Raw genomic sequence first — 14,530 nt, forward strand, 5'->3', positions numbered from 1 at the left:
TTCTTAAGAAGTTTTACTTTGCTACGCATTTCTGGCAAGCACGTCAGCCCTCGCTGTCCTCTCCTTTCGTTTTAGTCAAAATCATATTTAAATCTTGCACTGGCTCATTTCTAAGCCCAACAAAAGAGCTCCTGCTTAGCTTTTCCAGCCTTAACCCACGGCATAATGGACCTCTCATGGCCTTCATTCCAGACAGGATTAATGCTAAATACTTTGTTTTTACATTTAGAAATTGGTTCAACTGCCCAATTGTTAAAAGTATTGTCATAGACATAGGCCTTGTTGCCAATGTTTGGCATTTTAACATCTCTACAAAGGGAAGCATCTCTAGGAAACAATGATATTGTTACCTTTCGTGCTTAATGAAGGAAAGGTCACAACATTTACAGTCATAGCAGTATGTGGTTTAATTGTTATCCTGTAATACATCTCTCAACAATAGAAGCATGTACATTTGATCATATTTTATCCTTTAAAAAATCTTTAATTTCAAACATAACACTATCGGTCTGAACTACTTTGTGAAATGTCCTCATGACATGAACACAGGCTTAATGATTATGCACAATGAATAAGTCTTCAATCTATTTTCTTGCAAAGCAAAAAAAAAAAAAAAGGGAAGAAAAGAAAGAAGCAACCTGAGTAACCCAACAGATTCTCCTCAAAATCCTGCTGTAGATTTATAGAATGTTACATTGAAAGGATTAGTTTGACAGACAGCAGACATTTCCACATCTTTAACACATAGTTAAATTGTCTTAATTAACATTTAATCCATACTACCAGGACCATCCTAGAAAAACAACAACAGATGTTTTCCTGTTTTCTGGCCGTTTTGTCTGTTTTTATGTCAATCTTGCAGCTACAAGTAAATGTATATTTATTGTAAATTGAAACACTACATAAAACGTTATATCTCAGAGTTAGTAGTGGGTGGTAGATCACACATGGCGGTTAGTCACAATTATCCACTATAATTATGTTATTCACAACCTTAATATTGTATTTTTTTAAGTAGTAGTCTTTTCTAAGTATTGTTTGAAAGCCTGCTAAATAAGAGGCATTTATAATTTATTAAGGGCCCTAAAAAAATACTTTTCTCAGCTTCATAATATGAACAAAGGGATCTGCCATGAACACATGATTTTATGCCATGGTTTGGGGTTTTGGCCATTAATTATTTTAACTGTTAGTAGTCTTTTTGGTTTGCTCGTGTCACTGGTTTCTAGAGGGAGAGGCTCCAATGGTATAAAAATAGCCACTTTTGTGGTTTGTTTACTTATGTAAGTCATAAAGAGGGATCAGTATTAAGTTGATATTGTTTCCTAACCAGCTAAATTCCTTGTAGTAACATCAAATTGTTTTTAATGATTAATCGTTAATTAATAAAACTTGAGGGAAAATACTTTAAGACAATTACTCTCAGATTTGAAATTAAGTTTTCAGGATTGGATAGGAGACCATATAAATATTGATAATCAATTTCCTGTTGTAAATCTAAATGCCAACAATCTTACACCATTGATTATTGGATTATACTTAGCATACTAAAATATTAAAACTCTTCCAAGTATTTGAAAAAGATACACTCTTTGAACGTTTTAAAGTTAATAGTTCATTCAGTGCTACAAGTTTATCCTGCTCTGCTAGCCATGTTGAATATACAAGATGTCACAATTCCCAGAAATCTCTTCAGCTATAACTGCCCGATACATACATGAATTGTGTGCTTAGGTGATGCAAACTTTTTTTTTTTGTCAGCTCTATCTGATTAAACCACTTGCAATCAGGCAAGTTGATTGACACTTGATTGTGCTGAAATTTCATGTATTCTCTTTTTGCTAGTATTCTCCTCTGAGCTGGTCGAGTGGCCTAATTGAAAGTATTCAGTTGACAATTCATTGGCAGGATAATATTAGTTTACTGGCATGCGTCAAAGTAACATTTGCCAGTTGGAGCCGAAATGTTGAAAACAAAAAAAACAAAAAGTGAAAACACAGCACAGCACCTTCTGATGTGTAAATAGAAGAGAAAAAGCTGCCAGAACATGGTGACAACAACCACAGACAACCCAGTGTCATGTTTTATAATGGAGTTCACATACCACATGAATAAGTATTCATAATGGAATTCAGTAACACAGATGAATGCAGTGATGATGATTTGATGAACCCTTTCCTGCTCAGCCACAATGCAGACTATGATTATGCTTCAATTTGGACCACTGTCGACCAATTAGGTTAAATTGGTGGAAAAAACGAAAAGTCATAATTCATTATTGTTTCCCCATTTCTATTTTACCCCATTAATTAAGCTATGTGCATGTTTCTAAAGGTGGGGGGAGACATCAATACTAGAGTGATTAGAGAAATCACAACATCACAGAAAAATGTCAACCTAACTGATGACTCTATGAAACCATCTTTTTGTGCTTTTATTTGCTGTTGTGGACCATAAATTGAGGCTAATTGGACGACCGTAGAGCTGGGACGGAGCAACACTAATATGACTGAAGGATCACTGGTTTAAATCTCTACTCGGGGAAAATCCTGTCGGAATGAATGTGAAGCATTCATCCTTCTTCAGTAAATTCCATTAGAGTAACATTGTGCAATACACAGAACATTGGATTGGACTGCTGACGCTGCCCAGTGGTCATCAGCTCAGAGTATGGAGTGGGACTTGACCACCAAGGCTGTCCTGCCCTGTGGTCTGCGTAGTAAAAAATAACACTCCCCTCTGGGGGTAATATGACTCTAACACCTTGTTAGCAACAAAACTAAGAGTCTACTCTGCTGTACATAGGCACCAAGGTGGTTTGAGCTACATGCTAACGTCAGCATTCTGCTGTAATAGGCTCAGTAAAGATGCTGATTTTTAGCAGGTGTAAAGTTTCCCATTGTCCACACCTTAGTTTAGCATATTAGCATACTAGCATTTGCTAGTTAGCACTAAACACAGTATTTGATAAGTTAAGATGTTGACCAGATGACAGCGCTAGATAAAATTACAGAGGATGACCAATGTTATAACTGTTATTAAGTGGGGGACATGCATGTCTCTAGCAGATGTGAAGGCAATTCATCTGGTAGTTATTGAGACATTTCAGTTAATAATAACAATGTCAACTGCATGGTGGCATTACAGGAAAAGTCAGGGGAACGCTATCAACATTGGGCTTAACCCCTGGGGAACATGAATGGCTGTACAAAATGCCATGGAAATTCATCCAATAGTAGTAGAGACATTTCACCCAGGAACAAAAAATCCATCTCATGATGGGGCTATAGGAAAAGTCAGGGGATCACCAACGTTACTGGAATGTATCATCTGGGGACTATGAATGGCTGCACCAAATTCCTTGGTAATCTATCCAGTAGTTCTTGAAACTTTTTTGTAAAACATAAAAATGCCCATCTTGTGGTTGCATTGGAGGGCCCCCAAGGGTTAACAACATTGGGCTCAATCCTCAGGGGAAAATGAATGTCTGGACACAATTTCACGGCAATCTGTCCGATAATTGTTGAGATGTTTGTGTCTGGACCAAAGTGGTGGACTGACGCACTGACATGGCAAACCCTTGATTCACACCAGTAATGAGGTTAAAATGATTGAGTTTAAATGTTATGGTTTCATAAAATCCACATAAAATCTCTAATAGGATGCTAATATGTGGTAAGATTTAAGTTGTCCATCACTTCTTAAAAATATTTTTTTGTGCAATTCAAATTGTCGCCCAACAGCTTGGATGTGGCAGTTTCTTCAAGGTCTTTGCAATATAACTGACATAAATTCAGGCTTTGGTAATGATATTCATTGAAACATTTGGAGGCATTCTACTGTCTTTCATATGGTAAGTTATTTGGTCTATTGTTCCGTGGTGGATATGGAAATGCATTTACAAAGCAATATTCTTTGCATATTAGGGACATTGATTAAAGTATATAACTGATGGAAACTTACTTTCTAAGACTCCCACACATTTTAGGCATTCTAGACGGAGAGACTTGATGATACATGAGTGAAAGTTTTAATTTCCAATTCAGCAATTCATAAATGAAAGATACACAAATCTTTAAATAAACCACTAGATGTTAGCCCTGGGACAGCAATTTGTTTTCAAAGCACTTATAAGTCCTGATTGCTGCACTGATGCCACACACACACACACACACACACACACACACACACACACACACACACACACACACACACACACACACACACACACACACACACACACACACACACACACACACACACACACACACACATGAACACAGAGGGATCAGTCCACACAAAGACTTGTCTTCATCATTCAGATGATTCATTCGCTGCCGCAGTGGAATTGGACCTTTATTGTCTTGGCTGATCAACTTGACAGACAGTAATGAAATGAATGACAGAAGATATCCCAGAATAATGCTCATCCTCCACAGATAAATCCAGACTCCCCATCCACAGGAAGGGCAGGAACGGAATTCATTATCAAGAAATTAATAATGAGTTTCGAAAGTCTCTCTTTAGGCTTTTGGTCCACCTGCAGAGCAGTGTGTCCATTTGCTGCTTCCTGAATGATCCACGTCATTTGTTCACACAGGTGTGTCAATGCCTCTCACAGACACTGACACACCTCTTCACTGAACTCAATCTTAATTTGTGCTTCTCTTCCTAACGCCCATGATATAGCTTGCGTGGCATTCTCTCATAATGTGTTGTCAGCTGTCAAGGCTAAAGTCTAGCTGACTGGGGCATCCTGGTGTCTCAGTGGTCGCCAGGGCAGGAATATGTTCACTATTGATTAATCTGTGGACAGATTTTTATACGAATCCATTTGGTCTATAAACATGTCAGAAAATACAAAATAATTACCATCATAATGCCTTGTTTTGCCTCTGAAAAGTCTGAAAAAAATGAAAAAATACAACATTTACAATGATATGGAACAGACAAGGGATTGGAAAAGCTGCAACCCACTTTGTTTTCAGCTGATCAAAAAATCGTTCCAGCTCTATTTTAGTTGTGTATCACATCATTCAAATACGAGCAGGCACGTCATCTCCCTCTCTTTCCTCGTTATTCCTGTCAGTCTTTACTGTAAGCGGTCAATAAAGATAGAAATAAGATTTGTACTTGTAGTTTCGTAAAAGGCCAAAGTGTAGAAAAAAACAAGACCTCCATGCCGACAGCAGGAGAACAATATGCTGCCTGCAAGGTTTTTCTATTTTTTCTAAATACTTTATGTATTAATCACAACAATATAAATTGGATGGCCTTTGACAGGAAGCATGTTGCATTGTGCTTTTGTGATTGCTCCTCACTTGTAATGAACAAAAGCTGAGACAGAACAGCTGTAAGTGATGAAGAATGGTTGTAGCTGCTATGGATTTTTTCAAACCGTCTGGGTTGACTCTCTTGACATTTAGGCTAACATTAAGAGACAGTGAGCAAACACAATTTTTCACTGTAGCACCGGTGCAGAAAATGATGAAGTGTGCACAAACTCCTTATGTGGAAGACAACAGCTACCAGGAAAAGATGCAATGACTACTGGGATGTACATAATTGAGAAAGCAGCGAGGGATGTGATCCAAAGTTAATCGTGGAATATCACACTTTAAACCTAAAGCCCGAATCCTGAGAAGAGTATGACTCTTATTTACAGAGCAGCTTCCAATTGTTCCTCTTCATATTTCTGAAGTTTTCTCTGAATCTCATTCACAATTCTTCTTTGCGAGCCAACAAGTCTGACGTATTTCTCAACCATATCCAATAAACTCAAAGAGCTCATCCTGACACTAGATAAAGCGATTATATTTCACAGTGAAATAACTGGGGAGACAGAGACACCCTCTGGTCTGTTTATGCTGTTACAGCAGTGAGTCTGGGCTTAAAAGATCCAGTGAATACTGTATATACTATATATAGATATACACACACTTTATTTTCCTTCAAATTAGCATATTTAATATTCAGTGAATTTTTTAGTTGTTAACTTCATATGATCATCATATTTCAGGACTTAACAGCTGCATTTGAAGAAAGACAATTAATCAAAGCTGCAAACTGCATCACACCTTCTCTAACAAATGAGCGATACTGACATCTTCTGTGGAATTTCATACCAATTTAAAAGCTGCCAAAGTGTACTGAAAGTTCACTCCGAACTGCACAGTTGATAAATATCAACAGCTGTGTCATTAGAGAGGGAGCAGGGGAGTGAGAGGACAGATAGAAACGAACAGATAAATAGAAAGAAGGAGAGAGAGAGAGTAAACAAGGCCATCGGGGAAATAAGTCCAGTCATTTCAATGTGTGTTCCTCTGAGCCGGAGTTTAACAAGCTGTGCATAAAGACAAGTCTGCGTGGGCGGAGTTCTTCTTAATCATAGCTATGAATGCTCAGCAGGAAACCCACCGAGAGGAGAAACTTGTTAATTGAGATCTTGATCCTCCAGAGGTGTCTGCCAGAACTTTAAGCTCTCCATTTCTTTCTTTTTTTTTCAGATGTTTTATTAGCACATACAGGCCACACTTGGGGGGACAATTTAATGAGGTCTGTGCATTGTTGTTATTTGTAGGAGCCACCAACCATCCTGCAAATGTCGAGAATTATTGGAAGAAATTAGGCAAAAACATCCAGACAAAAAAAAAAAACTCACCTGAGTTCATTCTTTTAATTGTGACAAGTACTTTAAGGGAAGGTGTGCCGTATTTTGATTCATGTTTTGCTGCAATAGGAGCTACAATAATAAAATAATGTTGTGGAAATGATTTGCATCTTCCAACATCTTGACTCTGTAATTTCTGTATAAGATCCAGATCTTGTTCATGAAATAAGGGCCATCATATTGAAACACACTTCAAGTTCAGGCATAAAGCTTAGTTAATGAGGCAAACTACTTGAATTATGTATATTGTTACCTTCTCTCTCCTTGTTTCTTTTCTAGCATATTTGGTGCATGCCTGTTAGCTGCAATACACACATACATTTTTAAATAAACCTATGAAATATTTAATATAACATTTATTTTATTGATTACTTGTAATTATACATTTTTTTTTACAATTTTGAAGTGCTATGCTAGCTTTGTGTTTGTTCTTTGGATCTGTGTTTAGTTGTTAGTGTTTAAATTTATTTTGAGTAATATGCCTAGATACAGTAAACCCATTCTATTTTAATCTCACCAGCACAATCCCTTTTATCCATTAATGTGTTGCTGTATGTGTTATTGCTGTAACTGTGTAAATGAAGACTTATTCCCTAATATTCATGCACTGCATATATTACCATTGTGTCAAGAATCACAAGCCCTCGTCATTTCCTATCTAATGTGTGCACAGGAAATGGTTTCCTTCCCTTTTCTTCACAAGTTAACCGTTAAAAGACGCCTTTGATCTGCCAGCTCCTCTTCCTGATCAGTTTATCTGAGTCATGGGAGGATGTGTGAAGATGTGTTAGGTGAACAATCAGTCACAAAAAGAACTGTCTGGGAACATCCTCAGGAAGAGCACTGCTGATTTGTTTTAGTTTAATAAATAGTTTCTTTCGGTTATCTTAGCATTTCTTAGAACCAGTTCATTTGATTATGTTAATAGATAGTAATGGATGTCAGAATGATTTTACATTTTAAAATGAAACCCTGTGGTGGAAGGTAACTAATACCCCTCACTCAAGTAATGTTCTTTAGGAAAATGTCGAGGTATTTGTACTAATTTCCCTTTTTGCTACTTTATACTTGAACTCAACTACATTTGGGAGGGAAATATGTTTCTTTTCACATTGACAGCAACAGTTTGCTACTTTTTAGATTTATATTTTTTATGTGGAAAACACAAAATAAGCTTATAAAATAGGTTGCATCATTAAAAGGTAAAGCCAATTGTTCCCAACAACAGCCCTTTACATAAAACACAGCATCTAGTTCGGGTCCCTTGTCAGGTTTGTTGTTTGCTTTGGCCTATGAGGTGTTAGCAGTTCCAGCAAAGAGAAGTCTTAGATTATTTAATTTAAAATCATTAAGGCCCTTAGAGGTCAAACTATTCAATATTTCACAAAAAGGAAAGATTAGAGAAAATAAATCTCTATAGTTATAGTTTTGTTTTTTATTTCCTACCCCATTAATCATTCATGACCCCTCAGATTCATCTTGTGACTGTGGGGGGGGCTGACTCCTAGACTGGGAACAACTGAACTAAACTACCAGACTGTGTGTAAAGCAGTTAAAAAAGGAAACACTTCACATTGATGTATTCGTATCAATCTAGTAATAAGTATGTAATAATATGCCAGTAGAGGGACAGTTTTCTGCAGAATAACTACTTTGGATATTATGTGGATGACATTTAGTTATTCATATTTCTTCCAACTTAACGAGAACATCTTCAATTCTGTCTCTGTATTTCAGACGATTTCATGACGAGGCTTAAACTTCGTTTCACAGACAGTTTGTGCTAAATCATGTCTAAACAAACTGAGAAAAGATTGAGAAAAGAGATACCTCAAGCCTCTAAAAAAATGCTTCATAAACTCAATATTTCAGCTTTTCATGTTATGTAGTTAGTAAAAGACAACAACCGTGTTGATCAGTAACAGCAAGTACTTATTTAATCAACTTGATTTGATGTGGCAAATCAAACTTCTTCTGAAAGTCAAGCGGAGTGAAAACTTTGGAGGATTTCAGCCTTTAGTGCAGAGACAGTTTCTTTCTTCCTTTAGGGTAGTCCAACACAAAGTGAGTTCACAAATAAAACAAGCTCAGAATGCTAAATTTGTCGGAAGTTGAAATACTACACAGATGTTTTGTTTCTCATTTTTTACTTTAGTTTGTAAAAGAAAACATGAAGGGATAAGGGACCAAATAAAATACGTTAGAAATCATGTTTATTTATTTAATATCTGAATGTTTTGTTATGTTGTTCTTGTGAATTAGTTTACCAGAGCTAAAATGAAAAATCATACAACATTGGTGTAAACAAAGACAGGAGCTACAAATCTAAGGCGTTCATTCCGAGTCCTACTTGATGTTTTGTTTGGCAAACGCTTTGTGGATCTGATACGAGAGCTGCATGAAAAAGTCTGTGTTGGGGGCAGCTGTCAAAGTCCATTTCACAGCTCAGCTTTCATCTGCCTCCAGGTTAATGTTGTTACCAAACTTGGCATAGAGCTGGACCTTCAGATCACCCAATAGTTGCAGTATCGCTGACACGCGGTCCTCAAGGCCTTTGACCTCCTGCTCCAGTGTTTCCTGATTACAGAACATAAACTCCAATTACACGAAAACCACTACAATCTCCCCACACGAGGTAAGCAACAACGGACATTTCCATAAAGCGGTTTAAGTTAATTATGAGATGACTCAATAAAAACACAGAAGAAAGTGTGATGAGGAAAGAAACAACGTAAAATGATTATTTACATAAATGTGAACTAAATCGGCTATTCTAAACCAGCGGGTTGACAACATCCATATCGGTCCAAAATGTCAACACTTGATCATTTTATCCTATTAGACATTAGTGTGAAATTGTCCTAACTAGCATATGAAAACGAGTTTTGTGAGGTCACATTGACCCTTGACCATGAAATTCTTCTCATTTCATCCTTGGTTCCAAGTAGAGGTTTGTGCCAAATTTAAAGAACTTTGCTTATGGTGTTTCTGAGATATCTCATTCCCAAGAATGGACCGGAAGGACAGATTACCTGAAAACATATTGCCTTTTGCAACGGTTGTCGGTAAATAAAACTAATGCATAATTAAATGCATAATTTCAATGACCAGTAATGTTTCAATATCACCATGACATATCATCAGGCAACATGTTTTTAACAGTTAGATAGCGAACGTTCCATCAGATGCAGTGACACAAAATTGATCTTTTTTCTTTTTACAAAAAAAGTGATGTTGGAGACAATCCTGCGCCAGAAAAAGCTCCAACGCGTGTGGTGAGGAAATATGACCCTCATTACGAGTTGAAAAAGTGAGCTGTTCTCAACACATTTGTCAATTAATGTGTGTAGCGCAATGCTCCAAGTCAATCAATACAAGCCGGCACAGTGTGCTTTGTCATGTGATGAAGCAGCAGCAGAAACAAGGGCAGAAGAGGAAGATCTTGGAAGTGACAGAGGGATGGACGAGGACTAATTTGAAGGTCAATGCCTTTCCTTTCTACAGCTGGCAGTTATGAAGCACTGATACAGCCACGCTCTTCTCCCAAGGAGGATATTCATCACCTCCAACTGCTTTGAACCGTTTCTCACGGTTCAAAATGCTCTGGACCGACTGTCACTGCCTATAGACTTAAAGGAACAGTTCTACATTTATTAAATTATGTAATTTGCTTTCTTGCCAGCTTAGATGAGAAGATCAATACCACTCTCATATCTGGAGTCTTATTGTCATCACAGTGAATTATTTTTTTTTTAAACAGGTTGCATTTGTACTATAGTACTAGCTTATGTATTGATCTATATATTAATTCATCATTAATTATTCATCTTGGCGTTGCTCAAAACTAAAAAAAATCTATGACATATTTGGAGATTGTGTCAAAGGTTTACCTCAACATAGTGGCGTTGTTCCCTTAGTAATAATTTAAATTTGCATCAAAGCAATTACATAAAAAATGATCATGATCAAGAAATTATTAGTCATTTATACACAAAGTTCCCTGGTCAGGAAGGGACAGAAAGCAGTTTGTGATCAGACATTTTCTTGTTTTAAGTAAGATGAAAGACATCTTAACATGTTTAAATAAGAGAATAATAGAATGTTTTAGAGTGAACTAATTTTAGGGTTGATGTATTTATGGTAAAACTAGGGAAAGTTGCTCATCAAGTTAGTTTTTTTATCAATCATAATTATAAAAATTCTCCTCCACAGTCCTTTAACTTGATGACTTTGACTTAATGAGGGTCATTTACTGATGATTACAAGTCTGACGAGTATATATAAAAAAAGACATTACGAAACTGACCTTTGCAGCCTCCAGCATCTCTTGTGTTTCTTCCTGGGAGTGACTGACAAAGACGTCGCCAATTTGATACGGGATCAATAGAGTGTCGTCGTCCAACATCATAAGGTCATCGCTGGCATCCTGTAAATTCTGAAGCGATTTCTGCAGGGAGACATCAGCAGACCATTACAGTCTCAATTAAGGATGTTATCAAATTAGTATCTGTAATTTAGCAGCTGCACTACCTTTCAGACCACACTTAACTGTGACTTATACAAACAAATTAAGTTTCAGTGGATTTAGTTATGATTCAACTTCACAGCTGTTCTCAAGGAATGTACTTTATGGCTTTGATGAGCTGAGCCAAGTTAAACTGAAGAGGTGTACACTAGGCATGTGTGAGCGTAGACTAGTTATTAGAAACACTTCTCAGTAAACCACATTAACATTTACAGGACCAGAAACTAAAGCCTACAAAGTGGCTATTACATTTATTAAACAGCTCCTTAAAAGGGAGATTATGCAGCGTTTTCCTTAAAAAACTATTTTTAGACTCATACAAAAATAATCCCTCTAAATTATCACTTATGACCCACTAGAAGTGGTGGCAGTGTGTGCATCTGCAGATACCCTGTCCTTTGTTTGTAGCGAGTGAAGTTAATATCTTATGTCAGTCAGTTTAGACACAGTATCAGGTCTGAACACATCTATATTATTCCCAAGCCCCATAATAGTCCAACTAATTTTTAAATATGATTTTTGTAAACATATCTGACCACATGGTGAACCCTCCTGAGTGTTGTGATGGTCACAAGACACTGTGCTTACTTTCTTTGCTTCTATTTCATTCTTCAGCTCCGTCATCCGACTTGTGTTCCTGGCAAATTTATTGATCTTCTGTTGGTCTTCAAATGTGACGTTCACATCTTCAACGGCCTGCAAACAAGAGGATGGAAGTTAAAGCTGTGGCTTAAAGTCAGTGTTGGAGAGTTGCTCAGTACATTTACTAAAGAACAGTACATGCAATTCTAAAGTAAGTGCACTTTACTTGAGTGATATCCATGTCTACTTCTATGCCACTACAATTAAGAGGAAAAAAATTGTACCTCTTTTACTCCAATACATTATGTATTTGAGCAAAACAAATAAATGATGCTAGAAGTGTATAATGTAGTTCAAATGAGTCTGACTGTGAACAGCAGCAACATTTAAGTGACGTACATATAAATGCATTAATATTTTAGAGTTGATAATGTAATCAGCCACTACAGTGAGTGCTATTGTAGTGGCTGATGTGCAACTATGCCATCAAAACCCATGCATATGCAAGAAAACAACATTTGAATAGCTGTGCACTGTAGTGACCTCTATGCATGAAAGGGATAATATGACATCATTCTGAAGAGGGCCACTCTCTAGAATGAGTACCTTTACTTCTGAGACTTTAGTTTATTTTGATCCCAATATTAAACCTTATTTATTTTTAAGTAACAACTTTGTATGCAGGACTTTTACTTGTGACAGAATAACTTATTTCTACACTGTGGTATTGCTATTTTAATTTTAATTCAAAAAGTACTTCTTGCACTGCTAAGCTACACCAGTCAAACCAACATGGCCAATCCCTGCTTGTTCGCTAGCACTAGCATGAATGTAGCTATAGGTTAGCATGCTAGCTAGCTAGCTATAAACGACAGAGCTTGGCTGGTGGCCAACCCCCGTTACCCACGATCACAGCCCGCGATTAGCTGCTTATCACCACTGTCTTTATGCTGGTAAATTGTCAGGGCTCTCGGTTGCATGAACACTTAATACATCCAGCTTGTGCGTTAGCTAGCAAGCTAACACTCACCGGCTGCTAACTACGTTGACGTGAGCTACACGAGGGTGTGTCCGTCATTTTGAGGGACGGCCGGCGGCAGCCATTGTGGGCTTTCTTCCCCACAAACACCTCTATTGTTTTATATTTATCGTCAAAAGAGACTGCAATAGAGTGCCTCGAAGACAACATTGGATTTATATGTATTTAATACTTACTACAGGTCCCTTCATGGTTGCTGCCATCATGGCTTCCTCGACTGCACAAATACTTTGTTACTCAACCGAACAACGTGGTTATACCGCCACCTAGCGGCCAGCTGACCCTAGAGCATGACAGGGAAGATGGCAGTAAAGTGCTTGATTTTGTCACATTTGACTTGTTTTTCACCATTTACCAGCATATATCGGTTCCCTCGATCTCACATGCGCTCTTGAAATAAAAAATAAAAAGTCAGGCTATTACAATGTGGTATCAAACATGGCCCTTCATTTACATCTTGCCTAATAACACAAGACATTTTTTTTTACAAATTTACCATAAGGGCAGAATTCAGCCTGTTTGGTTTGTAATTATAATTAATCATCTCAAGAAATGTACTTACAATATGTCAAACAAGTTATTTTATCAACCGGAACTGCTGCTTTGTGATATGTCTACAGCAAACAGTACTGCACCCAAGTTCAAATATTTACTGAATACACCTGCAAAGCTAAAGCACTATTAGGCTACATGTAATCCAATTTAGACTAGCTGCAGAGGATGAGTGAAGTGTACCACATGAAAGATAAATGCTGTTGCAACTGGGCAGTATCATGAGATCTATTGTTTGATTGCTAAAACTTTATAGTTCTATAATGAGGCGGCTTTTTGTAGTGTAGTGCCACTGAAACACGACTACTAAAACTAGTAGGCTACCATGCGTTGGTACATCATGAAGAGTTTGCTTGAGGTCTCTCAGCTGCAGGCCATGAACGAAGACAAAAGTGCACAATCCGAACAGGGGAATCCAACTCCCACCTCAATGTGCAGGCCATAGGCTACAATTGAGACATTGTGTTCATGGATTCCAACCCTTGTCACAATAAATTCAATAAATGAGCTACTGCACATTTGAAGTTCTTTTGAACCATTTTATTTTGCAGTTGTTCGTGGTAAAATGTTTGGTTGATTTGCATAAAGAGGCTTTTGTCAACATGATCACAGCACATTTATTCCCAAAATTAGCAAACAAAACAAATTATGATAATAATAAAAGAAGGGGGAATCAGTTGATTGATTAAAGTCAGTTTGTCTTTGAACCCTGAACCTGAACCACAACTTGTATTGATGAATTGGATGGCCCTCAAAGACATTTGAATATGTGAAAGTCTTTAAAGACAGATGATTTAATTACAGAGCTCTTTGTGCTCCTTGATTAACTGTGATAATAAAGCAAATAGTTGTTCTTTGCAAATCAAAAAGCTTTTTTCTCAAATAATATCAAGGAAATACTTTAGATATTTTACGGCACACGTCAGATTGACTATTTTTCTCAATTGTCCACTTATTATTAACAACCCCTGACTTTGTAAAATAAATTAATCAAGACTGCTCATAATGACCTAAATGACAACATGCTTAAAGTTTTCCCTTCAAAAATGAATAATAACCAGGCTAATACAACAGGGTTGAAAGTGCAAGCATATTTATTTTTGTTTTGGTAGGGTGGAAGTGAGCCAGGCCAATATCCTTAATGCACATCCTGTTACTTCTC

General features: G+C 37.1%; 1 protein-coding gene across 1 annotated transcript; it reads right to left on the reverse strand.

Moving 5' to 3' along the window:
• Nucleotides 1-8,866: 8,866 nt before the first annotated feature.
• Nucleotides 8,867-13,084, reverse strand: pfdn4 (prefoldin subunit 4). The gene is made up of 4 exons (XM_054609296.1): nucleotides 12,993-13,084; nucleotides 11,784-11,891; nucleotides 10,977-11,117; nucleotides 8,867-9,247 (listed from the first exon to the last, which is right to left on the reverse strand). Exons 1-4 carry the CDS (start codon nucleotides 13,020-13,022, stop codon nucleotides 9,116-9,118), a joined length of 411 nt encoding a protein of 136 aa, XP_054465271.1. The 5' UTR covers nucleotides 13,023-13,084; the 3' UTR covers nucleotides 8,867-9,115.
• Nucleotides 13,085-14,530: the final 1,446 nt, after the last annotated feature.

Source organism: Anoplopoma fimbria, chromosome 12 (genome assembly GCF_027596085.1).
Source record: "Anoplopoma fimbria isolate UVic2021 breed Golden Eagle Sablefish chromosome 12, Afim_UVic_2022, whole genome shotgun sequence".
NCBI lineage: Eukaryota > Metazoa > Chordata > Actinopteri > Perciformes > Anoplopomatidae > Anoplopoma > Anoplopoma fimbria.

What these genes read in the sequence shown, in the direction of transcription:
- pfdn4 (XM_054609296.1), bottom strand. Translation starts at nt 13,022, where the DNA reads ATGATGGCAGCAACCATGAAGGGACCTGTA. An exon ending in CAACCATGAAGGGACCTGTA is followed by an intron (nt 11,892 to 12,992) that starts GTAAGTATTAAA and finishes TCTTGTTTGCAG; the next exon opens with GCCGTTGAAGATGTGAACGT. An exon ending in AGATGCTGGAGGCTGCAAAG is followed by an intron (nt 9,248 to 10,976) that starts GTCAGTTTCGTA and finishes TTCTGTAATCAG; the next exon opens with GAAACACTGGAGCAGGAGGT.